At 55.3% G+C, this 27,086-nt stretch overlaps 1 protein-coding gene across 3 annotated transcripts; it reads left to right on the plus strand.

Moving 5' to 3' along the window:
• Nucleotides 1-521: 521 nt before the first annotated feature.
• CBX7 (chromobox 7) lies at nucleotides 522-25,130 on the plus strand. Of its 3 annotated transcripts, none has more exons than XM_057740454.1 (6): nucleotides 522-801; nucleotides 3,022-3,065; nucleotides 10,734-10,799; nucleotides 15,143-15,209; nucleotides 17,927-18,278; nucleotides 18,670-25,130. In XM_057740454.1, the coding sequence occupies exons 1-6, from the start codon at nucleotides 733-735 to the stop codon at nucleotides 18,822-18,824; spliced, it is 753 nt and encodes a 250-aa protein (XP_057596437.1). In that variant the 5' UTR covers nucleotides 522-732; the 3' UTR covers nucleotides 18,825-25,130. The 3 variants fall into 3 exon arrangements, with proteins under 3 accessions (XP_057596437.1, XP_057596436.1, XP_057596438.1); XM_057740453.1 differs by having other exon boundaries at nucleotides 524-801; nucleotides 18,667-25,129; XM_057740455.1 differs by having other exon boundaries at nucleotides 527-801; nucleotides 18,206-18,278; nucleotides 18,667-25,129.
• The last annotated feature ends 1,956 nt before the right edge of the window (nucleotides 25,131-27,086 follow it).

Genomic DNA, 27,086 nt, shown 5'->3' on the forward strand with positions numbered 1-27,086 from the left:
GCTGGCAAACCACGCCGCTCCGGAGCCCGGATCTAGAGGAACCACGCTGCTGAGACGGGGAAAACCTTGGGAAACCTTGGCCGTCCCCGCCCTCCTGCCGCTCGAGGGTCCGCGCTGCGACCGCGTCTATCCCCTGTGGGAGGTGAGGCAAATGGCCTCCGCGCTCTGCCCGTGTCCTCATCTACCCAACCGGAGCCATGCCGTTTCCGGGCCTTCAGAGTCACTGGGAGAACTTTAGGAAACGCGTCTAGGTGTTAAGATCTCCTCCCACCCCGTCGCCGACCGCAGCCGGCGCCAAATAAGTCCCGGGGGTCGGCAGCTCCGGAGATGGGCGCGCTGCCGGCGGCCCAGGTCTGGGCGGAGCTCCAGAGAGGGCGGGACCGGACGGGGGCGGAGCCGGGAGGGAGGGGCGTGACCTACCCGGCGAGAGCCGAGCCCCCGCTCCTCCCCGCCCCGCCCCGTCCCCGCCCCCGCCCCGTCCCCGCCCCCGCCCCGCGCGCTCGCTCCTCGGCTCGCGCGCGCCGAGGAAAACGTTGCGCAGGTTCAAAAATGGAACGTCGGCGGCGTGAGGGAGCGCGAGGGGGTGTGCGCGCGTGCGCGTGCGCGTGCGCGCCCGGGCGAGGGTGACGGGGACCCCGCCGGCCCGAGCATCGCGCGCCGCAGCCGCGGCCCCGCAGCTCCGCCCCCGGCCCGGCCCGGCCCGGCCCCGGGCCCGCTCACCCGCCGCCCCGCATGGAGCTGTCAGCCATCGGCGAGCAGGTGTTCGCCGTAGAGAGCATCCGGAAGAAGCGCGTGCGGAAGGTGAGGCTGCCGGGGGGCGGCTCCCAGGACCCCTGTGGGGTCCCCTCCTGTCCCCAGCACTGTCCCCTCCACGCTGGAGAAGGAGAAAGTGGGGCGGGGGGGGGGACCCAGGCAGCCCCGCTCTGCCGGGCTCTTATCCCCAGCCCGTGCCTCAGTTTCCCCCGCCGCCTTGTAGGGAGAGTAGAATAAAAGTTGTCGCCCCAGGATGCTGAGGGCAGCTGAGTCCACCAGAGCTGGAGATTAGGATCGGACTGTAGGGATCCCGAACGCCATCCTTTCTCATCCTCTCCTCATTCTAAGTATGGGGAGACTGAGGCCCAAGCTGACGAAACGGCTCGCCTAGTGTGTTCGCGTCGGAGCTGGGTATCGAACTCAGGACTCTGGACTCTTGGTGCCAAGTCCTTTGAAGTTGGAGGCGGAGCTTCGGAAAAGCCTCCTCCCGCCTCTTAAGTCTAACTGCTGGACTTCGACCTTTTCCGATCCCCTCCACACCCCCACCTCCACGTCTCTCCCCCACCTCCAGTGCACACCCCTCTGTCTTCTCCTCCCCAACTCCCAGCCCCGCCCGGCAGGCTCCGCGTAGCCGCCTACGGCGCTGGGGCATCCTCAAAGCTCCTCCCCCTTTGCCTTAGCCTCCAAAACATACACCCTGCAATTTAAGGAGGCATCTGTTTTGCTAGGTTCGGTCCCCGCGCCTCGGGCCTGGACTTTGGCCGTGCACATTTCCTGTGCACACATTTGCGAAGTGGTCTGGCCCCAGACTGGTGGTTGGGGATGGAAGTCTTTAGGGAAAGTTCCTGTCCGGCACTCACCACTATCCTTTTCCCTAATCTCCCGCCTTGGGAGGCACTAGCGGCAGGGCTGGGAGGGGTCTTAGAGTCCACCTCCTCCCATTTGACAGAGGCACAAACTGAGACTCCGGGCTGAGGAAGTGACCTGGTCAAGGTCACACAGCAAGTTAGAGACGAGTGCAGAGCAGGAGCTCAAGTTGGCCGATTGCCAGCTCATCTTTCAAGAGAGAAAACTCAGTCCTGGCATCTTGGGCTAAGAGTGATAGTCAAGGTGCCCCATGACCTTCTTTTCTTCCCCCAGCTCCAAAGGGGTTGAGTTCTGTCTTCAAGACGGGGCTGCCCCCTCCTCCTTCTGCTTTCACCCAGCGTTTCCTCGATTTGAGTTTGTTCCTCAAAGCCCAGTGCCTTCCGCAGCGTAGCCTAAGCAGGAACAGTAATTACCCCCCTTCTACATGGGGCCTGAGGGGTAGTGCCAGAGAATGAGGAGCATCACTCTTTTCACCACTCATTCAAAATATATTTATTGAGGGTCTCATATACCAGGCACCATTCTAAGCCCCGGGGAGGGAGCTGCTTCCCTTGTGGAGCTGGCATTCTGGCAGAGGAGACACACAATGAAAGAGGAAATAAATATAGATGCTTTCCACCGGGGGGTTGTGTGCCACACATAAAGAAAACTGTAAGGTGGGAGAGAGGGATTGGGAAGGGTGGCCAGAGCAGGCCTCTTTGAGAAGGTGATATATCTTGGTCTTAAAGTCCAGTGTGGAGTGGTATCACCCATCAGATGGCGTGGGACTGGGGACTTTTAAAGGCCCCTGTCACCTCTGAGGAAGGGAGGAATCTGGCTCTCTTTTCTAACTACTGGAGGGGTGATCACCCTTTCTCAAGGTGGAGACTTTGGGATCCTTCTCTGGGATCCTGCCAGAGTCTTCTGAGTTGAGAGTCTTGGAGTCACTAGCCTGTCACCTCTGCGCCAGAGGCAGTCTCTCATGGGGTGGGGGCTGATGGGGCTAGAGCCATGTGGGACACCCTATGGAAGAGTTTTCTAGGACTTGGAGCGTCTTCTAATCTAAAAAGGAAAGAGAATTATGGTCTTAGCACTGGGACATTGGACACTAGGTCTTTGGCCCTGCACATCCCCACGTGGTCTCAGTTTCCCCACATGTGACACGGGCTCCAAGCTTCTGCCCCAGAGGTGTTTGGGGTCCAGTGCACTCCTGTGCTCTAGTAGGTAGCGTGGTCTGGGGTGGTCATGAAGCAGCCAAAGTTTGAGGCTCTCTGGTCGATGGGGATTTTGGGGGAGGGGAGGCTGACTGTGTGTATGTGTTGGGGGACTTCTGTCTGCAGAGGGGACTGGGACTTCCTGTCTTGCAGGTGGTCGTGGGGCATTTGTGTATCTCACTGTGTCTGCTTCTCTCTTTCTTCCCAGGGTAAAGTTGAATATCTGGTGAAGTGGAAAGGATGGCCCCCAAAGTAAGGCTCCTTTGTGTGTGTCTGTCTGCCGACCTGTACATCCTTCCATCCACATTTACCCTCTCTCCTGCCTCACTTTTCACTCTAGCTGCTCTAGTAATTGGCCAGTGGACTTTGATTAAATGATCCTCTGCTCTGGGCCTCAATTTCCCCTCTGAGGGGCTTGGAACACATGAGGATCAAGGTGGGCCCCAGTTTCTCTTCTCATGGGTCCAATTCCGTGTTGCGCTCCATCTTCTGGTGGGAGCCTCCGCTACGCTGCTTCTGGCTTTTCCTGGCATATAGGGGGTAAAGGCCCAGCAATTTGGCTTCAGAGATGGCTGCCTGCAAGGTGGAGGGGCACTCAAGCTGCAGCAAGTACAGTGCCCGGGGGAGGTGTGTGGGGTTGGGCAAGACAAGTCTAGTCAGTGGGGCACGAGTCCTCAGTGCCATAAAGCTAGGGACAGAGCCTGCCTTTGGACAGCAGTCTCCAGTCTACAGGGCAGGTTCCCATCCAGCCTTATGAGGCAGCAGTGGTCCTGATTGCTAAAGATGAGGAAACAGGCTCAGAGAAGGTAAGCAGCTTGCCTTAGGTCACACAGCAAGTGGAGGCAGAGTTGGGAGTTGAACTGGGCCTCTTCATTTTCAGGTATCTCTTCTGTGCCTGCTCCATCTCCCAGTTGGGGGGGGCAGGGAACTGGGTCTAGGACCTCTACCAGTTGCCCCACCTCTCCTGCTGAGGCCCAATCAGGAACCTTCTCACCAACCAGTCACCTCCCAGCAGGGAGTTGTTGGGGGAGGGGAGGGAATGAGCAGGTCGTGGGGCCTCCCCATTGGTCTGTGGGTGCCCCACCTCCCTGCCCTGCCTCATAGAGACTGACTCCTGGAATCCCCCTCTGTCCAGAGCCCCTGCTGTCTGTGCCAGGGGCTTTCTGCTGTGCTGGTGTTGGGGGCTGACCTGGTATTTGGGTCCTGGGAGTGTCTTGGACACGCGGTGGTGAGCGACAGCAGAGGGGAAGACAGCCCATGCTGCCTCAGTTTCCCTGTCTGCAAAATGGGTTCAGTAGTCCAGGCCCTGCTCTCCTGTCACAGGCTCCTTCACTTTGTGGGGTGAAACGCCTGGGGGTTTGTTCAGGATGGCCTGCAGGCATCTTCATGATTAGGGTTGGTGGCTGGCCAACCAGATAATGCACTCATCCATTCCTGCAGCCCCTTCCCAGACCCCCAGGTCTGAAGGATAATCTCCTCCTCCACTGGACAGATGAGAGGTGGGCTTCCGGTCTGGGTGAAGGAGCGGTAAGAGGAGGTGGAAAGCTAGAAAAGGAAGATGCTCAGGGTGAGCATACTCCCTGGGCACTCCCTCCCCTCTAAGCTTCTGTACCAGAAAGCATGGCGTCAGAGTGTGGACACCAGCCTGGTGGCCTTTAAGGCACTGTTGGCTATTTTTCCTGCTCTGTAGACTCCCTTCTCTAAACAGAGGTATTTTATCTATTTAAAGTTCCTTTCCCCGCTTTTATTAATCCAGAATGAATACATCTGCCCATCAGAACTTCAGTCAGAGGAAGGACCTAGCATTCCAAGAGTAGTCCTTCCATGGTTCTGCTGGCCTGTGCCCCCGACCCTGGGGCACACTTGTTTCCTAACAGGCTGAGAGCATCAGATGGGCCCTCATGAATGCCTTTTGTGACCACCCCCCCAAGGGAGTTCTGGGAGTCCTGTTTGGCCAAATGACCTTGGGCATCTCTGGCTCCCCTACACTTTGATCCTGGGTTCCTGGCCTAGCTCACAGCTAGACAGCTGGGAGCCCTTGGGCAGGTCCCCAACGTGGCAGGACCTCTGCTTCGTCAACTCCAACAGTGTTGTGAGGATTAGATGATGGATATAGAGTATCTGATGCTTAGGCCAGACCAAACACTTAGTAAATGTTTGCTGTTAATAGTATGTTACATAGCTCAGCTTCTAGGGCTCCCCTCAGCCAGGAGAGGGGCCTGGGGGAGTCTACTCCTCACAGGAACCCAAGGTAGCCTTAGCGATCATTTAAATCAGTCCTCTTGTTTTTCAAATGGGGAAACTGAGGCCCAGAGAGGGGAGGTCATTACAATAATAGAACTGCCAACCCGGTGCAGCATGGTACCCACTTTATGCCATCCACTGTGCCACCCCACTTCACTTGGGGGAAAACAGGTTGTCACAGGGAGGAGAAAGAGAACCAGGGCTCCTTTGTAACCCACTTGGTCTTCAGTTTCCCCTCCTCAGGGGGCCTTGCTTGAAGAAGAGGCTGAGAAAGAGGGTGGGGAGTGAGTGGTTGGGCAGGCTGCTCCCTGCAGGCCTGGGAGCCTTGGCTGGGGCAGGGCTAGCCTGGGTGGGAGGGGAGTCAGATTTTCCTGCTCCCCAGCACCCTCCCCACCCTGGGCAGGTAGGCTTATATTAATAACAGAAACCATGATTTAAACACTCTCTGTGCCAGCCCCCTGTTAAGCTTTTGGGTGTTTTGCCTATTTTCTGTCCCCAGCAGCAGACAAATGACTGCCCTTCCTCCCCAGCAGATGGGGCAGAGGAGCTATCTTTCTTGTTCTGCAAGGAACAGGGAAGGGCTGGGAACACAGGGCAGAGGATTTTAAATAATCAGCTACACGCTCTCAGCCCCGCACAGATCCTCAGATATCCCACTGCCATCTCAGCCTGCCTAGGGCCCTGCTGCTCCTCTTTGGAAACGCTTTCCTTCCCTCCGTTCTTACCCATCTATGAATGCTACCCCATTTGTGGAGAGGACCGCCTCCATGGAGCTTTAGTAATGATATGAGCAGTGTTTCAGGATACAGCAGCCACCACGCTGCCTATCAATAAGCCCCTATTAAGATCAGGCGTTGGCCCGTGTAATTGCGTAATGGCAACCCATTGTACAGATGGGGAGACAGAAACCCTCAGCAGAGGAGACTTTGCCCCGGGTCATACAGGTGAGACGACGTAAACTATGGGCACCTCCATTTCCCCGCCTGTAAAATGAGGCCTGTGGCTGCCTGAAACGAGAAAGGGGTCAATAACGCAGAGGAGGCGTTTCTTTTTGTTCCCAGGCCAGGCTGAGTAGCGGCAACAGAGTCCTGGGTTTGGCCCTGACAGGTGTGTGTGTGCTCTTTTCAGGCTTTTGATATTGATTTAATGAATGCTTGTTTGCTTTTATTATGTACCACATTGCTCTAAGCGCTTTTTGTGGCTGAACACATCTAATCGTCACATCACCCCTAAAAGACAGGGAGCATTGGTCGCTCCGCTTCACGGATGAGGAACCGGAGGCCCCGGCAGCGAAGTCATTTGCTCACTGCTACCCCTCGCTGTCTCGCCGAGAGCCCGCCGGCGGAGGGAAGGAAAGCGTTCCCAAAGAGGAGCGCCAGGGCCCTGGGCGGCTTCTAGTTTGCGCGGCTCTAAATCGGGGTGGGGGGCGGGGGCGGGCCAGGCTCTGCGGGGCGCCCGGCCCCCGGGCAAATTGGGAGCCTGCGCGGCTGGGCCCAGGCGGGGCGGCCGCGAGGCTGTTTACCCCGGCTCGGGGGCGGGGCGGCGGTCACGTGGCCGTGTTTACCTCGGAGCCGGCGCGCGCCGTCCCCGCCCCTGCCCCGCCCCGCCCCGCCCCGCCCCCAGTGGTCGGCCGGGTAATCTGGCGCGCGCGCCCCCGTGCCGCTTGCGTGCGTGTGCACGCGCGGCGGCACGGCGCAGCGGAGTGGCGTCCTCTTTCCGCCCCCGAGCGGTCGGTTCTTGCCTGGCTGGCGGCCCGGAGACCCAGCTCGCGATGTCTCCCAGGCCGCGGACTCCGCCGGCTGCGCTCTCCTGTCCTGCCTGCGCCCGGCTGTTCGCAAAGCGTGTTCGCCCTCGCTGTGGCCCCTGGCTCCCCACACTGCGGAGGGCCGCTGCTGGCCTCCTCTTTAGGAGGGGCAGGAGTGTCCGAGGGGGTGAGGCGCCTGTGCGACAGCCCGCCTCCCGTCTTTCCCCAGCACAGAGCAAGGGCCAGGCCTCCTGCTTCCCAGTCTCGTCCTTTCTGTGCACCAGCTCTGTGCCAGGCCCCTGGTCGGACACTGAAGACCTGGCCAATCAGTGCCCCTCTCCCAAGGGAGTCACAGCCCTGTGGGGAGCCAGATACCTCGACATGTGAGGGACCCAAAGGGAGAGGCTGGCCAAGATTCAGCTGAGTTCCGACCACAGATTGGCCGCTTACTGGCTCAGTGACCTTGGCAAGATGCTTAATCACTCTGCCCCAGTTTCTTCATTTGTAACCTCTGTAACCTACCTCATAAGAGTGTTATAAGGAATGGATGAATCCCTGCGGTAGTCTGCTCTGGCACCTCGCTGTGGTGGTGGTGGTGGTGGTTCTTAAGATGAGGAAACTGAAGTACAGAGGAGGTTAGGGACTTGCCAGGAACCACCACACAGCAGCTACATCAGCAAAAAGTGGGCAGGGCAACGGGGAAGTAGGCAGGGCGGAGAGGACTAGAGCACTGAAGAGACGCTTGCATAGCTAGAGAAAGAGAGAGGGCCAGGCAGAGGACACAGGAGGAACACAAAATTACCCCTCTCTTCTTCCTAGTTAACAGTTGAGGAAATTCTACCTTTGTTGGGGGGAGGGAGGTTTGAAGTCTCTGCCAGCTTCTGGTTGCTTTCAGTTTGGGCTTTACCCAAACTATAAAAAAAAAATCTCAGTTTCACTTGCAACATTTTTTCAGGGTGAGCAAACTTCTGCAGTGGATTCCACAGCCATTCCCAGAACACCTGGGGCCTGGGGCTTGGGCTGGGCACTCTGGGGAGGGGTTACAACCTGCCAGCCAGGACACCAGCTTGATTCATCAATAAGTACGGCAGGTGCCAAGTGCGACAATAAGGCCCTGGAGAGCAGCTGAGGAGAGGGTTCATTCTGCTGGGAGTGGGACAGCTTGGAGAGGATGTCAGGGAAAACTGCGAGGACCTGACTTTTAAAGGATGAGGAGTTCACTGGGGAAAGAGGGCCCTCCAGGAGGAGAGCACAGCACGTGCAAAGGGAAGTAGGTGTGACAGTGCCTGCCTAGGCTGGGCGAGTGGCACTCAGGGCATGGACCTTCACTGCTGAGTCCACAAACCCCAACATGAAGTAAGGGTACCGAAGTATCAGTGAAAGAAAGGAGGAAAGGATTCTGGCCTCGGGCAGCTTGTTGTTCGAGTATAGGTTGGACTACTGTTAGGTTTCACGGTAACCAGGATGGTTGAAGATGAGGATTTTAGCTTGGCTGGTTAGAAGGTAGCTGGGGGCTCAGCATCTTCCAGGGGCGTCAGTAACTTTTCCCAGCAAGTCTGAGACCCAGAGCTCCAACATACCACATATAAAATACACACCACCAGCAAGAAAGATGACGTTTCCGTGAATATGAACACAAAGGAAAAAATAAACAGACATCTGAGGAGTACAAGTGCAAGCTCTATGAAAGAAAGAATCAACCTATCCATCAGAAAATAAAATTAATGGACCAGATTAAAATACACAAATTACCCCGATCAAGAATAGAGAGGGCTTCCTTGGTGGCTCAGTGGTTAAGAATCCACCTGCCAATGCAGAGGACACAGGTTCGAGCCCTGGTCCAGGAAGATCCCACATGCCGTGGAACAACTAAACTTGTGCACCTTGACTACTGAGTCCATGCGCCACAACTACTGAAGCCCACGCACCTATAGCCCATGCTCTGCAACAAGAGAAGCCTCCTCAATAAGAAACCTGTGCACCACAACGAAGAGTAGCCCCCGCTCTCCACAACTACAGAAAGCCTGGGCACAGCAATGAAGACTCAACACAGCCAATAAATTTTAAAAAAAAAGAAGAAGAAGAAGAAGAAAGAGAATATTTTAAACATCAAACAATTTAAAAGATCTTGGGACTTCCCTGGTGGCGCAGTAGTTAAGAATCCGCCTGCCAGTGCAGGGGACACGGGTTCAAGCCCTGGTCCGGGAAGATCCCACATGATGCGGAGCAGCTATGCCCGTGCACCACAACTACTGAGCCTGTGCTCTAGAGCCCGAGAGCTGCAATTATTGATCCCTCGAGCCACAGTTACGGAAGCCTGAGTGCCTAGAGCCTGTGCTCCGCCACAAGAGAAGCCACCGCAATAAGAAGTCCGTGCACTGCAACGAAAAGTAGCCTTGCTCTCTGCAACTAGAGAAAGCCCACGCAGCAACAAAGACCCAACGTAGCCAATAAATAAATAAATTTATTTTAAAAATAAAAGATCTCAGAGCTATCAAACAGGAAAAATGTAATATTGAAATAAAGGACAATCTCTTAGGGAGATTGAGAAAAAATATCAAAAATTATTTCTGAAAAGTTCACAAGTGATTATTCTGATTAATATTGAGATCCTTAAACAAAATGAAACAAATTTTCTTCTATTCAATCATTGACTATATATTAAAAAGTTCTTCAAAACTCAAAAAAAAAAAAAAAAGAAAAAAGAAGGCAGCTAGGGCAGGGTCTCTGCCCAACCTCTTTCTGCCTCCTAATACTTCCCTGATACCTACTCACCTCCCTTCTTATCCAGCAGTCCTGGGTGCAGCCTTGGCCAGAATCATAGTCCATTGCTTTGGGTGTTTTTTACTTACTCCTGTACATACATAGACGCGTATATGTATTTGTGTGTATGTTTGTATGCATGCATATAGATACACCCATACATGTATATGTTTTTAAATTAAAAATTTTTTATATACTAGCATCTGTCTATGATGAGTCATCCTGGTTTTTCCATTTATGGAAGTCATATAAAGTTTGCTTTTAAAATAAAATTATTTACACAAAAAAAGCAAGCTAATTTAAAGGCAGATACTAAGTGCAGGCGGAAGGAGGCTGGCTGAGCTCTGGAAATGCCCAGGTCTGTCCCGGCAGGGAATGCTGTCTGGCCTGCGAGTGGTGGAAGGTCCCTTGTGGAAAGACCTAGGGGCCTGGTGTAGGATCACTGCACCATTCAGTCACTGAACATTTACCAAATTCCTGCAGTGTGCCAGGCCCCACCTGAGACAAGGGAACTTCGAGTCTGGCCTTGATGGTGCAGGTGTGTTCCCAGGACGGAGGGAGCAGCTCAGCCTGGGCAGAGGCCACGCTGGGGCTGGGGCGTCAGAGGGGCTGGGGACAGTGACGGTAATAAGCACAGAGCACTTCCTGTGCACCAGGCGCTGCTCTGAGTGCTTAGACACGTGAACACGTTTCATCACAAGAGCCCTTTACAGCTGGGGAGGTCGGCACAGAGACACTTGAGTAAGTTGTTCAAAGTTGTACAGCTAGCCAGGGCAGAGCTGGGGTCTGAACCCAGGCAGTCTGGCTCCAGAGCCCCCGCTCGTCACCACATGCTCTTACCTCTCACAGGAAGGGAATTGGGGGACGTATGGGGCCTGCCTTCTTCACCTGACATGAACATGGGGATCTAGTTGGAAGTTGGACACAGTCATTTATAGGGTGGTGTGATCAGTGCTCAGGATGAGGGGAGTTCTGGCATCACTGAAGCCCCTAGGAGGCCCCCGACCTGCTCTGGTAGCCAGGGACCATTCACGGGATTAGGTGACAATTCACTGGATCAGGGAGGGGCAAAGTCCTGCAGACAGTGGGCCCTGGTGGAGCAGCTGTGGCCTCTGAATGGGGGGCGAGGGGAGGGCAGGGCAGCTCTCACCTCTTGTCTCTCTCCCCAGGTACAGCACGTGGGAGCCGGAGGAGCACATCCTGGACCCCCGCCTGGTCATGGCCTATGAGGAGAAGTAAGGGCTCAGCCTGCCACGGGGCTGGGTGGAAAGGCAGGCTCTGAGGTTTCATAGGGAGCTGCTGGTGGCTTGACTCCCAACAAAGGTCATGGGCGTTGGGGGCAGGGGTCTGGCAGGGACAGCCTGGTCTAGCGTGGAGCTGGAGGAGGGCGCTGGGTACCAGGTCCCAGGGCAGCTGAGGGCCCTGTTCCTTTCCTGCTGTTGGGTGATGTCAGCCACTCCGCTAGCCACCCCAGACCTCCGTCTCTCTGCTGTCATCAGCCACCCCCAACAACACCTGCCCCGATTTCCCCAGAAGGTAGGGGTTTCAGTTGCCATGAAGAAGGTGAAAATAGGCGTAGCGACACCGTGCGTGTGAGGGGCAGCAGTATCAGTCATGCCCAGGGACGGACCAGAGAGAGATTCCCCCTGCAGATCCTCTCACCACGTCTGATGAAGCTCGAGACAGGCCAGGGAGGGAGTGTGGCTATGGAGCCAGGACAGCTGGGTTCTGGTCTCTCCTGCTCGGGCACCTCCTAGCTGGGTGGCCATGGGCAAAGCTGTCCCCGGGTCTCAGTCCACTGCGTGTGGCAGGGCTCTGCTGCAAGTGCTCTTCTGAGGGTTGGTTAGTGATAGGCAGCTCCTCCGATGGGCTGTCAGGGCACATCTTAGCGGGGAGCTTTTGCCAAAAAATGTTGTTTCTCCTGGCGGGAGGCCCTTTTGGGCATACCCTAGCCATTCCCTTCTGCTGCATGAGCCCCAGCGTTACTGGCCTCCCGGCCAGCAGGCTGCCCCGTCTTCCTGCCTCCTGCCAATCCATCGACCCTGTACAGTGCAGAACTATTTTATAAAATCTTTTTTATTTGGTTCCTTTTAGTAACCTCCTGAAACAGGGGTGAGGGTCCCATTTGACAGATGAGGAGACCGAAGCTCTGAAGAGCTCAGGGGTTTGTCCAGGATCCTCACAGCTGGGAGGCAGCCCAACTAGGACTTAACCCGGGTGGGGCTCCTGACTGCTGGTGATGCTGTTCCTCTGCCCCCCTTGCCCCCTGCTGATGCTTCTCCCCCAGGAGGTCTCCTGCTGCGGATTCAAAGGAAACGTTCCCACTGCTCTTTCCTTTGAAAACCACAGTGTTCCTGTCCCACAGCTTCTTTCTGGTGCCTGAGTGCTGGTGGGGCCTTGATCCAAAAGGGTTGTGACACTGGGAGAACCCTGTGGAATGTCCTGGATTGTGGTAAGGAGAGCATTGGGCAGGCGTCAAAGGCCTGGATCAGAATCCTGGCTCTGCCACTCACTGGCTCTGAGGTGCCGGACAGGGCCTTTTCCCTCTCTGAGCCTCAGCTTCCTTGTCTGTGAAGTGGGGAGAACAGTGCTGACCTCATGGGCTCTCGCGGGGAGCAACAGCGTGTGAAAGCACTTCGCAAACCATTAGGTGTGGGCACACACGTGCGAATGTCTTCCTGATGGTAATTAGGGGTCAGCTAGTTCATTCTTTCATTGGTTGAACAAATCTTTATTGAGGTCCTACCGTGTGCTGGGCACTGTTCCAGGGACTGGGGCACAGCAAGGAACAAAACCAACAGATGTCCCTGCCCTCGTGCGGCTCAGGTTCCAGTGTGGAGACCTGCAGTGAAAAGTGCAGCAGTGAATGTGTAGATGCAGATGTGCTGACTGCTGCACAGGCGGGGGCTGGGTGGGGCTGCTGCTGTCAGTGAGATGGGTGGGTAGTGGCATTTGACCAGAGACCTGAGCTGAGTGAGGGAAGCAGCCCAGTAGGTATCTTAGAGAAGACCATCTGGCTGAAGAGTGCAGGGACGCGGAGGCCCTGGACTGAGGAACGGCGTGGAGGCAAGTGTGGCTCTGAGTGTGGCTGGCCGGAGTGGTGTGAGCTGGGCACGGGTGGGGCATCGGGGAGAGGGGCGGGGGCAGCCGAAGGACTAGGGGGCGCAGCTCAGGGAGGGCCCTGTGAGTCCTGCTGGAGGATTCGGATGTTGCTTTGAGTGAGTCAGAAAAATCAGTAGTTAGGAGCAAACGAGGAGCTTGGAGACTTCTGCAGACCCGCTGTGTGACTTGACCTCCTCCTTCTCACTGGGTCTGGGTGAGAAGGAGGTGGAAAGGGGGTGATGACTGTATCAGCATCTGCTTTGCAGGGTTTTTAAGAGACTCCGAAGGAGTCTGGCGGGGGGCTCTGACGGGGAGTCCCTGCATCCTGGGAGGGACCAACAGGCACTGAGGGCTTGCTGGGGCCACAGTCCCCACAGCCCTGGACACTGATGGGCCCTGGGTAGGTTAGGACTGGACAGAATGGAAGCCGCCCACCTCTCCCTCCCACCACCCCTCTACTCCCACAGTTGCAGGGGAAGAGCAGGGGTGCTGCAGATGGGAAGCCAGGTCGTGTGGCCTGGGCTGCAGGCCTGCCCCCCGGCCTGACCTCGCCAGGCCCAGAGCCCGGAGCTCAGCATCTTCACCAGTGGTGGAAGTTGTCAGAATTGTGGCATCGGGCAAGTGACTTAATCTCCCTGTGCCTCAGCTGTGAAGTGAGGATAGAAACTGTGCCTCCCTCATAGGGTGGCTATGAGGGTTAAAGCACTGAGCGCAGTGCCTTGTTCAGAGTGTCCAGGACATGACAATAAAAATAATAATAAGCAACACGTATACAAATAGAATAAAGACATATTCTGCTTCTTTTCCCTCAAGGCCCTTTCCTTTCTCCTCCCTTTCTACTTCCTCCTCCTCTTCCTCTTTTTTTTTTTCAATATTTATTTTATTTTATTTTTTTATTTTTGGCTGCGTCGGGTTTTAGTTGCAGCACGTGGAATCTTTGTTGCAGCGTGCGGGATCTTCCATTGTGGTGCACGGGCTTCTCTCTAGCTGTGGCGTGCGGGTTTTCTTTTCTCTAGTGGTGGCGCACAGGCTCCAGGGCACGTGGGCTCTGTAGTCTGCAGCACGTGGGCTCAGTTATTGTAGCGCACAGGCATAGTTGCCCTCTGGCATGTGGGGTCTTAGTTCCCTGACCAGAGATCGAACCCGTGTCTCCTGCATTGGAAGGCAGATTCTTTACCACTGGACCACCAGGGAAGTGCTGTCCTCTTCATCTTTTTTTCTTTTTCTTCCCTCTCTCTTTCTCTTTACTATTTTAGTTTTGCTAACCCCCATTTTGAGAAATGCCAGGGACCTCTCTCACGCCTCCCAGGAGCCTGGGGGCCAGCTGAGAAGGGAAGCTCTTGCTCCAGGCCAGGAAACTGAGGCCCAGAGAGGGAAAGTGACCAGCCCAGGTCTCCCATGGGTCAGGTAGACCTGGGCCTGGAACAGGGTGTCCTGGTGCCCAGCACCGGGTTCTGAGATGAGATCACTCTCCGGGGCTTGGGAGGCAGGTCTCGGTGTGGGTGTCCCATGCCCTGGGTGCTTCTCTCAAATGCTGGTTCTAGGGCCCCACGGCAGATCTGCTGAAGCCCACTCCATGGGGAGGGAGGGAGAGCCCTCTGCCAGCATCCCTGGAGTCTGATGTCTGGAAGGGGGTGGCAGCCACGGCCTCAAGAAAGGGCCCATGGATGGGCTGGCTTAGCTTGGCTCAGACTGAGAGACCCGCCTTAAGGCCACAGACAGTGTGAGTGGAATGAAGTGAAAGCGTGAAATGACTTTGAATTGTCCCGCCATTTCCAGCACATTGTTGGGGTCTCTGGCGTGTCGTCTTGTGTGTTGTGTGTGGCTTTGTATGTGTCATCAGGTGGTGCCTTGTGTGTTTGTGATGTGAGGAATACATCTGGCGGAGAGTCTGGCATCTACTGGGGGCTGAACGCAGGCTAGTTTTTCCTCCCCTTCCCCAACCAGACGATACAGACAAATGGGAGCCTGTCCTCCCCACCAGGTTCGTGCAGATGCCAAACTGGGGGGAGATCTGGGCAGAGCTTCACGTGCATTGCCATTCTCATCAGCTCCCCTGGGGCACTCAAGGCAAATTTGATTGACAGGTTTCTATACAAGTCTCCTAAGAGTGGAAATTGGAACTGCATTGTTTTGGGGACTGTGCCCAGTGCATGTAGAGCATGACCCTGGGGTCTGTGAAGACCCACATATTTTTGGAGATGCCCCCTGAGTCCCCCCTCAGCAATTGGAACCAGTGGCTGTGCCCTCACTTTTCGTCAGATGGGAAGAGGGAGCCCTGGGAGTTAACACGGGACCCCATCGTTACGGTCTAAAGAGAGCAGTGGGAAGAGCCCTACCCCAGGATTGGGGGGTGGCCTGTGGAGGGTGCCCCCCTCCCCCATAGACAGCAGAGGGCCGGGTGGAGTGGATGCCGTACTTTCCCTTAAATGTCACCAGTGTTTCCTTTTCTTCTGCCATCTGCTTTGCACCCCAGGGAGGAGAGAGACCGAGCGTCGGGGTATAGGAAGAGAGGCCCGAAACCCAAGCGGCTTCTGCTGCAGGTAACCCCGCCAGCTCTGCTGCCCACCCACAGGGCCCCCTTGCTCCTCCCACCAGCCCCTGCCCGTCTGTGCATTCGTACCGGCTAGTTTCGCTGAACCACTAACCCTCCTGGGTTCTACCCAGGGCACCGTGGGGCGGGGCGGGGCACTTAGTGGGTAAGTTTCAATGGGAGGAGTTGGGAAAAGTCAAAATGTGGGGCTAGTGCCCTGGGAAGACACCATGGGTGGGAGATGCTGTGGAGGGAGGGAGGGTGGATATATGGCTCATGGAATCCTAGAATTCTGAAAGCTTAGAATCTTGTAAATAAGCCTTTTTGATGCTCAAAGTCCCCCAAATACAAAACTGTAGTATTTGAGAACCTGAGAAGCATAAACTTCAGAATTGAGGAAACGGGAGTCTGGAATTTTAGAATCCAAGGAAAGGAGATTTATAGACTTCTGGACCCATAGCCTTGGAATGTCCTAGAAACGTGTCATTTTGAGTGAGAATAAACCCTCTGCCACAAGACTCTGGCAGCCCATGTTACCCAGGTCTTGGGGGGTGCTTTGCTACCTTCACGGGTTTGCACTGAAAAGAGGATGGAGTCTGAAGTGATGTAGTTTTGTGATTCGAGGCAAGTCTCTGATCTTGAGTTTTCTCCTCTGTAGAATCGGGATGATAAGAATACCTGCTGTCCTTAATTTAATAAGGCCCACCCAGGAATTTGAAGCCAAAAAATAAGACTTCTTGGTCCACATGCAATGTGAGCCATGTCCAGCCTCCTGTCCACGCTAAATTGTGGATCACCTGAGGCTTTTGCCAGATTAGATGGGTCTCCCTTCCTGCAGTGGGCATGTTCCATGGGGTTTGGTGTTAACTGAGTCCCAAGAAGGAAAGTAGCACCTGCCAGACATCTCCACGCTGAGCTCTGTGCTCCGTGCTCTCCATAAATGAACACGCTTCATCTGCACACCAAACCTGCGGGGAAGGTGTATCAGTCATCTATTGCTGTGTAACAAATTACTCCCTAACTGAGCAACTTAAAGCAATAAACACTTATTATATCACACAGTCTCGGTGGGTCAGGAATCTGGGAGTGCTTTAGCTGGTCCCTTAGTGACTCTAGTTCAGGTTACAGTCATGATATTGGTTGGGAATCCACTCATCTTAAGGCTTGACTGGGGCTGGAGGATCTGTTCCTAAAGTGGCTACCCATGTGCCCAGTGCATCAGTGCTGGATGTTGATGGGAGGCCTGGTTCCTCATGGCTGGACCTCTCTATAGGGCTGCTGGGTGGCCTCACAGTGTGGCCACTAGCCTTCCCCAGGATGGGTGATCTGAGAGAGAGTACAAGGACAAAGCACAGTGTCCTTAATGACCTAGCCTCATAAATCCCTCACCACAGTATTTAGTGTAGACAGGACTCTACACAGGTGTGAATTCCCAGAGGCAGGTATTTGGGGCCATCTTGGAGGCTTGCTGCTACAGTTTCTTCGTTGTTTCACTGATGAAGAAACTGAGGCTCAGGGAGGCCAGTACTTTACCCAGAGTCACATAGCTGGATTAAAACCCAGATCTGACTCCTGGTGCTCCTGGACCCATTAGTAACTATAATTGCTTCATGGTGAAGTAGAGAAGGACAGAACTGTGCCAGAGTTTACTAGTCCTGTGATGGCCTATGAGCCAGATTGAAGGAGTGGGTTTTGATAAAGCTGCATATGGAATAAGCCCTCTTAGCACTGCAGTATTTTCACAGTCTCCTCCCAGTTCAGCCCTCCTCCCATCACTATGACAACATGCGCCCCATGCTGGGTGATGGGGATTAGCAGGTGGGACTGGGGAATGGCACTTGCATGTGTGATCTCCGCCCCCAGCTTGAGGTATCTGACCAACAGGTCCCATCTGCTGGCCTCAGTCTCTTCCTGGGAGCTCTTGGCCTCTGGTGACAGGTAGCAGGAGAAGCTACTGCCCCAGAGTGGTCCAGGACCTCCCAACATCTTGCACCAAGGATATTTCTTGGATTTGTATAAATTTCCCCCAAAAGTCAATAAGACAAATGCACAAATTATAAAACTTCAGGCTTGAGTGGTGGAAAAACGTGCCCTCCGGCCCATTTTAGCAAGAATGCGGCACGGTATCAACAGGGGTCTGGACCCAGACGGGGCCACCCTGCGGCTCAGAGCCGGGGAGAGCCCTGGGGGAATCAAGGGGTGTCTGCAGGCTGCTGGCAGACGTCCCTGTGTCCGGGTGACACAGGGCACCCAGTGCTGTGTGTACCTTTGGTTAACTTGCCCCAAGAAACTTCAGAGCCCTGTGCCTCGCTCCATCTCCCTGGCCATTTCAGCTTTGGGGGTCCTTTAGAACCAAACATTCCTTCCTATAGTGAAGAATAACAGCTTAATTTACCTGCCTCATAAATCCAGGTGTGTTTTTTCGTTGGTCAGTTTTCACTTTGTACCTCTTGTGTGCTCCTCTGCTGTGGACCAAAGGAACGTGCCCTGCGGCCCACCCCCCTGAGCCACTTACAGGGCCCAGGGAGATGAGGCCGCACCGTGGGGCCAAGATGAAGGCTGAGCTGGGCCAGGCCTTGGGGCTGGGGCGCAGGGTGGGGTGCTGGCTGGCTCTGAGCCCTGAAACATGGGGAAGGGGACCCCGGGTGGGAGGGACAGCATGAGCAGAGGCGCGGCAGTGGGTGGGAGGGCAGGGCTGACCCGCCGTGCCCTGGCTTGCCCCCGCAGCGGCTGTACAGCATGGACCTGCGGAGCTCCCACAAGGCCAAGGGCAAGGAGAAGCTCTGCTTCTCCCTGACGCGCCCACTCGGCAGCGGGAGCCCCGAGGGGGTGGTCAAGGCAGGGGCGCCCGAGCTGGTGGACAAGGGCCCCTTGGTGCCCACCCTGCCCTTCCCGCTCCGCAAGCCCCGCAAGGCCCACAAGTACCTGCGGCTCTCACGCAAGAAGTTCCCGCCCCGCGGGCCCAACCTGGAGAGTCACAGCCATCGACGGGAGCTCTTCCTGCAGGAGTCACCGGCCCCGGACGTCCTGCAGGCGGCCAGCGAGTGGGAGCCTGCTGAGCGGCCCCCCGAAGAGGAGGGTAAGGCGGCCCAGCCCCGAGCCTCAGACCCAGGGACCCTCAGAGCTGGAAGGGTCCCTTGAGTCATCAGATCCAGCTGGTCCAGTGCCCGGAGAGGGCGCGGGTGCTCCCGAGGCCACACAGACTGCAGGGACCCTCGCACCCAGCCCAGAGCTCTTTCCGTGGTCCCACTCGGGTGAGCTCGTGTCCAGCCGGGGAAGATAAATATAGTGCCCTCTTCCTGTGTGTCCAGCCTTGAACCAGGCCCTGACCTGTCTGGACGTTCAGAAGAAGATCTGGTGTTGGGGGTGGGGCGGGAGGTGGTCGACAAGCTGCCGCCCACGCCCACCTTCCCCACTTTGTTGCCAACGCTGTCCCCTGTCTGTGTGTCTTTGTCCCGTGGCTGCAGCAGATGCAGATCTGGCCGAGGGGCCCCCTTCCTGGACACCCACGCTCCCCTCAAGTGAAGTGACAGTGACCGATATCACCGCCAACTCCATCACCGTCACCTTCCGCGAGGCCCAGGCAGCTGAGGGCTTCTTCCGAGACCGCAGCGGGAAGTTCTGAATCACCATTTTTACTCTTCTTAAACTGTTTTCTTTTGGGCTTGGGGTGGGGACTTCCAGAAACCGGGTGGGGTTGGGGTGGGATAATTATTTTATTTAAAAAAAGCATTGACCTGGAGAAGGGGGGAGGATTCCCGACACTCTCCCACTGCCCCGCCCCTTTCTCTGCACGGACGTTTACAGAGCAGCCCCCGCTCTGTGTCGGGGCTGGGCCTGGGGAGGCTTGGCACTGCTCTGTCACTTGGGGTACCATCTCCAGGGTAGGATGGGGACGGGGCCAGCCTCCCCCGCACACCTCCATCACCATTCTTCTCTAGAGAGACAGCAGCTGGTCCCCGGGCCTAAAGGAGGTTGGGAAGGCCTGAACCCACCCCTTGAGCAGCCCACCCCAGCCTTTCTGGTTGGTTTCCCCTTTTCCTTTGTGTGTGTGTGTTTGAGGAGGGATCTTTATTTTTAACTTTCCACTCCAGCTTTGCCGGGGGGAGGAATACGGAGGCTGGCTTTGACCAGAAGTGACTGGGTCAGAGAGCGAAGGGGCCAGGAAGGGTCTGAGATTGCCGGGCGCGTCCCATCCCTTCAGAAAGGTCTCTCCCTTCCCCTGGGGGCAGCTGCCAGCTCAGCCCCTTCTGCTGAGAGCTACCCACTCCCATCGCCTGGCCTGTGAAAACTGCTCACTTGCACACCCAGCCTCGCAGGTGTGTGCACACTGCGCCTCGGGGCCCTCGTGAGTGCATGCGCATGTCCGCAGATGCAGCGGGTCTCGCAAACCTCCTGAGCAGGTGAATTGGGGGGTGATTGACAGCACAAAAGAGCTTGCCATAGGCACCCCCCACTCACCCCACCTTACACGGCACTTCACCTGACAGGATCTGTCCAACTCAGTGTGGAGAGGTGTCAGTGGAGGGCAAGGGTCCGACCAGGGGCAGCCAGGCGGCCTCCGATGCTCCAGGCGTGCCGATGCAGTCTTGTGGTTTCACCTGGCCACGCCGCAGGCGTGTGCGCATGTGCAGGTGTGCCGTGCCCCAGCGTGAGCTCTGATGCTCTGAGGCACTTGGGCCCTGTCCCCATCACCCACCCCACCCCTAGGGCTCCTGTTTTCTCTGACTCAGGTGACTTTCCAGCCCTTCCCTCTCCCCTCTTTTTCTGCCCTCCCCTCCAGCTCAGCCAACCAGACGTGGGTGTGGGTGGTCAGGGAGGGAGGGAGCGTCCCACCACCTTCTCAGGGCAGCCCTCGACTCCTGACACCCTTCCTCCTTCCATCCTGGGTCTCCTCCCTTCCACCCTCAATGCTGCAGCTGGGACTGACCTTGTTTCCCTGTGGCGGGACCTCTGCCGTGTCTTCCTGTGGTCGGGCTGTAGTGGATGGTGGGTCAGGGCGGGCACAAGCCCCCCCCCCCGCCGGCAGGGGCCTGTGTCTGCCCGAGGAGGGGGCGCTCTGTTTCTAGTTTGCACAGATGTGCCCTGTGGGCCAGTGGCTTCCCTGGCAGTGAGGAGCGACTTCTCCCCTCGCCTGGTCCTATAGGGGAGAAAAAGCCAGATTGGGGGGTGAGTACCAGGGGAGCAAGTGAAAGGCCGTCTCCCCACGGTCAGACCAGGCACTCAGGTCCCTCCCTCAGGGCTGTCTCCACGCTCTGCTTTGTCCTGAGGAAGTGGGCCGACTCCTGCTGAGGCTCCGATAGGGCAGTTCTTCCCCCAGACCCCTTCTTCCCAAGTTCCCAAACCAAAGACAGCCTGCGCCCCGTTTTTGTTTGGGGTGCCTTGCTGGCAAGATCCCAGATCCCTTAGTGTCTGTCTCCCCTTCCTCCTTAACCTTTCCTTGTCCAGGGTCAATTCAGTGCTTCCACTGGGGGATGGCGTCCCCCCCCCCACCCCCCACATGACTTGATCACCCGAAGCCTGGGGGGTACGTCTAGAGGAGTATGTGGGGGTGGACCAGGGAAAGGAGGGGCAGTGGGGAACCCGCCTGCCCAGCTGTGGGACCCTGGGTAGGGGAAGGGCGGCCTGAGTGGGAGGCTGTCCCAGGTCAGGGCCTCCCAGCAGAGGGGAGGATGGCGGGCAGGGGCCTCGCTCTAACCGAAGACTGTGGGCCCTGGCAGCTTCCCATAGAAGTCACACTCCCTATCCCCCTGGGGGACACGTGGCCTCCTCCTGCCTCACTTTGAAGAGCTGTTGTGTAGGTTGCAGGTTTGCGGGGCTCTCTCGTGCCACGAGGCAGCTGCAGCAGAGGGACACGCCTCGCCCCCCCTCAGGCCTTCACGCCCTGCTCTCTGCAGGGCAGAACCCTGGGAGCCGAGGCTCCCCAGGGGAAGGGCTGCGGGCTGTTAGGACCTTCCTGTCCAGGGCCCAGGACAGAGACCTCTATGAGGGGCTGCCGTCGTCTTACAGGACTCCTCCAGCCCTGAGCATCCCAGCAGGGCTTGGGGTGAGAGGGGGCAAGGCGAGCACGACCTCCCACCCCACCCCCACCCGAGAAGGCCAGTACTCACTTGGGGGGGCGTTGTAAAAGTTGGACCACCTGCCTTTCCTTCCCCCAGCCCCACCTGTTGTGAATGTCGAGAGACCGGTGGGTTCTTTTCTTTAGCTGTGGGGTGGGGCAAGGAGCATGGTCTCCGCCCCGGCACGGCCACCGGAGGAGCACCACCCTTGGGATGGTGGTACCATCTCCAGCTTCCTCCTGGCTCCTGCCCTGGGGGAGGGCGCTTTGCTTGTCAGGTGGTTTCGCTTTTGCTTTATAACTTGCCAGCCTGGCCTATGGGTCTCCGCACAAGAACGCTTCCTTTGCACAGAATGAGCATCGAGCTTTGTTCAGACTAAATGAATGTATTTGGGAGGGGTTGGGGGCGCGAGTCGATTCCAAGCACATGCCTTTTCCGAGTGAGTGTGTGCGGCGAGAGCTAGAGCAGATGCAGAGCGTGGTTTTATTTTTGTACTGATATTGGTAAGAGACTGTATAGCATCTATTTATTTAGATGATTTATCTGGTAAATGAGGCAAAAAATTATTAAAACTACATTAAAGATGATTTTAAAAAAAAAAAGCTCTTGGGCACCCGATCGTTGCTTGTGATGGCGTCACAGCTGTGCCAAGGAAAGAGCTGCAGCCCTGGGGGCGAGCCCTCCAGGCCTCCCAGACGCCCCCAGAGCCATCTTGGCAGTGCACTGGGCTGACGCCAGGCGTCCTTGTCAGCTTGTCAAATCCTGAGACGTGGAGGTGCTCTCATGTCCATACATTCTCCCTGTCTGGATAATTTTTCCCTCTAAGTCTCAAACCCTCAAATCCAGCCCCACACATGGTCTCAACACCCCTGTTCATGAGTATCAGTGGGTCTTGAAATCCTTCGGGTGGGTAAGTTATTTCCTTCTGGGGAAGGAGTGTGTTTCCCTGCCTGGTCAAAGCTGGGATGAGGATGGGGAGCTGGAAGAAGGAAAAGTGTGATCTTGAGGGGCATCTGCCTCGGGTGAGGCCCTTTACGTGGTCAACAGGTGGCCAACAGTCTTCCAGTGCCAGCCAGAGGGGTCAGGGGATTCCAGTGGTCACGATTCTTAGACCCTTTGTCCCTGATGTTTTCATCCCAGGGCTTCGGGTTCTGCTTCTTGCCTGTTGACCCTCAACTTAGCATAGGAGGCCCGTGAGGCTATGTGTTCAGTCTCCTTTGCAGCTCTGCCTCTCTTACAACTAAATATCCAGCCCCACAGCCAGCAGGATATGCCCCAGGGCTGCGGGAGGTCAGGGGCTCTTTAAACACTCTGCTAAATAAAATACAGAACAACATGATTGATATACATTATGGAAAATAACTATACTTTCTGTTGAGGCTCGAGCACGGGTTGGAAAAGAATTTCCAGACACACGGCAGGATATAAGGAAGATAGAGTTTATTAGAGAGAAGGGATGCTGTAAAGACAGCGGGACGACTTCCTGGCAGACCAGGGAGAGCCGACCTTTTCGTGGGCTTGCAGCCAATTTTTTGTGTCTTGTATCCTCAAGACAAAGAAAATTCCTGCTAGGAAAATGGCGTGAATTGATTGGTCAGTACGTCACAAGGCAAAGGGTGTCATTAGGTGGTTGATCAGGTTGCTAAATGTTGGATGCTGTACCTAGTAAGGAGTTGGGGGGGTGCTCTATTCAGCCAAGGTCTTGGGTGAGGGGGGAGCTGTTCAGCCAAGGTCAAGAGAGGCCTCGCCGACAGCTGCTATGGGACTCAGTGCAGGGGCTTCTTTTGTTCTGTGTATTTGACATAGGTCTCCACACTTTGCAAAGCAGAACAAACCTAGAAGAGGCCCCCTGGCTTTCCCAGCACAGCCTGAGGTGATAGTGGGCGGGCCTGGGGCTGCTGTTTTCTTTACTCAGGCTTTCACCCTGAGCCGACTCCGTGCTCAGGGCTGGCGCTATGGTGTGTCAGTGCTTCGCCGCTGCAGCCTGTCCTGGTGCAGGGCTGTGGTGAGGCCACGGCATGTCAGGGATCATCACAAGGGCCCTTACTGCTGGCTAGCGGGGGATCCAGGGCCACCTCCCGCCCCGAAGATCTGCTTCTGAGACCTGTGTGCACGACCTCTTTCGTCGCTTCAGTTGCTGTTATGGGTTGAGTTGTGTCTCCAGAACCAGCCCCACCCTCCTCACCTCCCAGAATTCATATGCTGAAGTCCTAACTGCCAGTGCTTCAGAATCCAACTTTATTTGGAGATTGAGTCTTTACAGAGATAATCAAGTGAAAATGATGTCATTAAGATGAACCCTAATCTGATGCGACTGGTGGGAAATTTGGGCCCAGAGAGAGACATAGAAGCAAGGTGATGAGAAGAGACACGGGGAGAAGATGGGCATCTACCAGCCAAGGAGAGAGGCCTGGAACAGAACTCTTACTGCCCTGCCCACACCTTGATCTTGGACTTCTGGCCTCCAGAACTGTGAGAAAATAAATTTCTGTTGTTTAAGCCACACAGTCTTACTTTGTTACAGCAGCCTCCACAAACTACTACCATATCCATGAGAACAGAGTGTGGGACTAGGCTTAGGTGCAGGTGTGAGATTTTATTGTGGAAGTGGTCCTAAGGAGCAAGAGTAAGGACTGGGGAGAGAGGGACACGGAAGGAGAAAAAGCCAGGATAAGATGTGTCGCTGAGGTCGATGCCATGGCTACAGGCTTGATTCCACCTGGACTTTGTGAGACGCATTCCAAGGCCCTCCAAGTTGTCCTCCCGGAGGACCAGAGACGGGAGTGTTTCTCCACAGGCTCCTGTCCTTAATTGGCAAGGATGCTGGGGCACTGACTGCTTTATACCTGGGAGCTGTGTTCCTACAAGGGCATCAGAGGAGTCCACGGGGCAGGAAGTAAAGATGGGCCGTCCACCCACCATGGGTAAAATCAGAGATGAGGATGAGAGGACAGGAGCTGGGCAACCAGAAGGAAGAAAAACATCCAGCCAGTTTTTCATTCTGAGTTTAAGGTGTTGGTGGGCACATAAGTGGTAGATAAAGCCACAGGGGTGATGGAAGGGGTCCAAGGTCAGGGTTGCTTTGGAAGAGGTGAGAAGGCAGTGGGTAGGTGAGCTCCTGCTGCCTCTTAGTTCCTGCCCTGGGGGGAGTCTGGCCTCTTCCCTGGCAGCTCCTTGATAACTCCAGTTAGAGAGTGGAGGACTTAGCAGTCCCTGTCCTCAGCTCTGAGCCTTGACCCTGATTCTGGGTTCCCAGCAAAAGTTGCATAGGACCCTGATACAAATGCACAGCCTGACTCTCAGATGTGTTACCTGAGCACAGCCTTCTGCGGTGACACCTTTACTGCGTCCACTTTTATGGGTGGGAAAAACAGAGAGGGTATGATTAGCTGTTCCGAGTCCACACAGCCAGGTCATAGGGAACCAGGAATTTGAGCCTGTGTCTCAGTACTAATCTCTGCACAAGCAGTTTTCAGACTTTTTGGTGTCAGAACCAGTTTATAGTCTTAAAACTTATTGAGGACTTCCTAGGTGGCACAGTGGTTAAGAATCTGCCTGCCAATGCAGGGGACACGGGTTCAAGCCCTGCTCCGGGAAGATTCCACATGCCTCAGAGCAAAAAAGCCTGTGCACCACAACTATTGAGCCCATGTGCCGCAACTACTGAAGTCCACACGCCTAGAGCCCATGCTCCGCAACAAGAGAAGCCACAGCAATGAGGAGCCCGTGCACCACATTGAAGTGTAGCCCACACTCACCACAACTAGACAAGGCCCATGTGCAGCAATGAAGACCCAACACAGCCAATAAATAAATTAATTAAATAAATAAATTTATAAACAAAAACAAAACAAACAAAAAAAAACTTATTGAGAAGCCCAAAGAGCTTTTGTGTGTGTGGGTTATATCTTTCAATGTTTACCATATTAGACATTGAAATGGAGAAATTTTTCAAATATATATTTGTTAAAAATAATATTGACATATTACATATTGAGATAAATAATATTTCATGAAAAATAATTACATTTTCCAAAACAAACAAAAATTAGTGAGAAGAATTGGCATTGTTTTACTTTTTTTTTTTTTTTTCCAAATCTCTTTAATGTCTGGCTTCATAGAAGACAGCTGGATTCTCATATCTGCTTCTGCATTGTCTTTTGCAATAGCCCATGGTATGTAGCCTCTAGAAAATTCCAGCATACACTTGTGAGAACATAGAGTGGGAAAGACAAACAACGTCTTAAACATTATCATGAAAAGCTTTTGACCTCAAAGACCCCTGAAAGGGCTCCTCGGCCCATGCCTGAGAGCCGCTGCTCTTCTCCTTGTGAGCTCTGGTGGACAGCTGGCCCGAGGTCTGGCTCTGACTGTCTCCATGAAGGTGTGGGACAATCTCACACATTTTCCTGGTTGGGGCCGTTAGAGAGCTCATTGCAAGTGACTTTTCTGGAGGTCAGCCGTCAACGTCCCACCTTCACTCCTCGCTGCCTTCTAAAAGGAAAAGTCAAAGAACAAGAAAGAAGGCAAGCTGAGGAGGACGAGCAAAGATGGACAAGAGAGGAAGGACTTAAGGCAAGTGGGCGGGAAGGCAGGGGGGCAGATGGGGGCCGACGGAGCCGGGGAGCAGGAGGGGTGGCAGCCAGGGAACAGGGCGGCCGGGAGGAGAGGAGGCCACGGAGTTGAGAAGCCACATGGAGAACCACAGGGTCAGCTCCCATGACAAGGAAGAGAAAAGAGGACCCCCCAGAAGGTGGGGGGAGGGAGACCACCCTCAGCAGCCTTACCGGCTTTCTGAAGGTTCCCAGCTGTCCTTGAAGATGTGAGGGGAAAGGGGAAGGAGCACTGGCTCCCAGCATTGGGCGCTGCAGCCACACATGCCCCCAGGTCAGGCCTTCCCCGTCCACCCCCAGCACCGCACCACAGGCCTTTAGTCTTCTCCTGGACCCTAAGCTTTAGATGGAATCAGGCGTATCTGACCCTGGCGTGATCCTAACACCCATACACCCTAGGGCTCTTCCCTTGGAAGTGTGATCTCTCTTCATCTCTCTCCCTGCTGATCGGGTGAGGGTGGGAAGGGGGTCCCTGCCCACCACAGACAGGAAGGAGTCTCGCCAAGGAAGCTGTGTGGCGGGATGTGTGTGTGGGGGGAGCTTCAGGGCGGCCAAGGACGGGGCAAGAGTCTGGTCGAATAACCAAGCACAGCAGTCAGGCTGCCCCCAGGCCCTGTCCCCCTGCCAGCACTCAGTTACTGGAGTGAACATTTTTCATCTGCTCTGCCATTTGTTCACTTTTCTCTGTATTCTTTAACCTGTCCAATCATTCAGCCAGCACCACCCGCACCTCTGGTTCAAGATGGCATACTGACTGTGGGCATTTATCTCTTCTCCCTCCTAAAATCCCAGTCGAATGACCATCAAGCAGCCAATCAATAAAATGCAAGCTAAAGCGAGAGAAAGATGGATAGCAGGACTGGAAAACAGGAAAGGAGGCCTCCCACAGAGGAGAAATAGGAATTTCCAGAAGGTATCAAAGTGGCTGACGTCAGCGCAGCATAGGGACCCATCTGAGCTGAATGGGCAGCAGGGAGAGGGTGCACCCAGGAGGACAGTTAAGGGGTGGGGACAGGCCTCCTGAGCAATAAAGAGTCTAGTTTTTCAAACAGACCTCGAGAACAACCGCACTCCGGACACGGTGATGTGTGAACAGAGTGGTCAGCTTTCTAGAAATGATCAGCCAGGTTGGCTCCTACGGGGGTGCGGAGGGCTTTCCCAACAGGCTTCTGACGTGGACATCAGGGCACACAACAGGGAATGGGAATAAAGTGC

Source organism: Hippopotamus amphibius, chromosome 7 (assembly GCF_030028045.1).
Source record: "Hippopotamus amphibius kiboko isolate mHipAmp2 chromosome 7, mHipAmp2.hap2, whole genome shotgun sequence".
NCBI lineage: Eukaryota > Metazoa > Chordata > Mammalia > Artiodactyla > Hippopotamidae > Hippopotamus > Hippopotamus amphibius.

Excerpts from the sequence above, each read along its gene's own strand:
- CBX7 (XM_057740453.1), top strand. The coding sequence starts at position 733 with ATGGAGCTGTCAGCCATCGGCGAGCAGGTGTTCGCCGTAGAGAGCATC. Across the intron at positions 15,210-17,926 it reads CCAAGCGGCTTCTGCTGCAG|CGGCTGTACAGCATGGACCT; the intron begins GTAACCCCGCCA and ends TTGCCCCCGCAG. Across the intron at positions 18,279-18,666 it reads GCGGCCCCCCGAAGAGGAGG|CAGATGCAGATCTGGCCGAG; the intron begins GTAAGGCGGCCC and ends CCGTGGCTGCAG.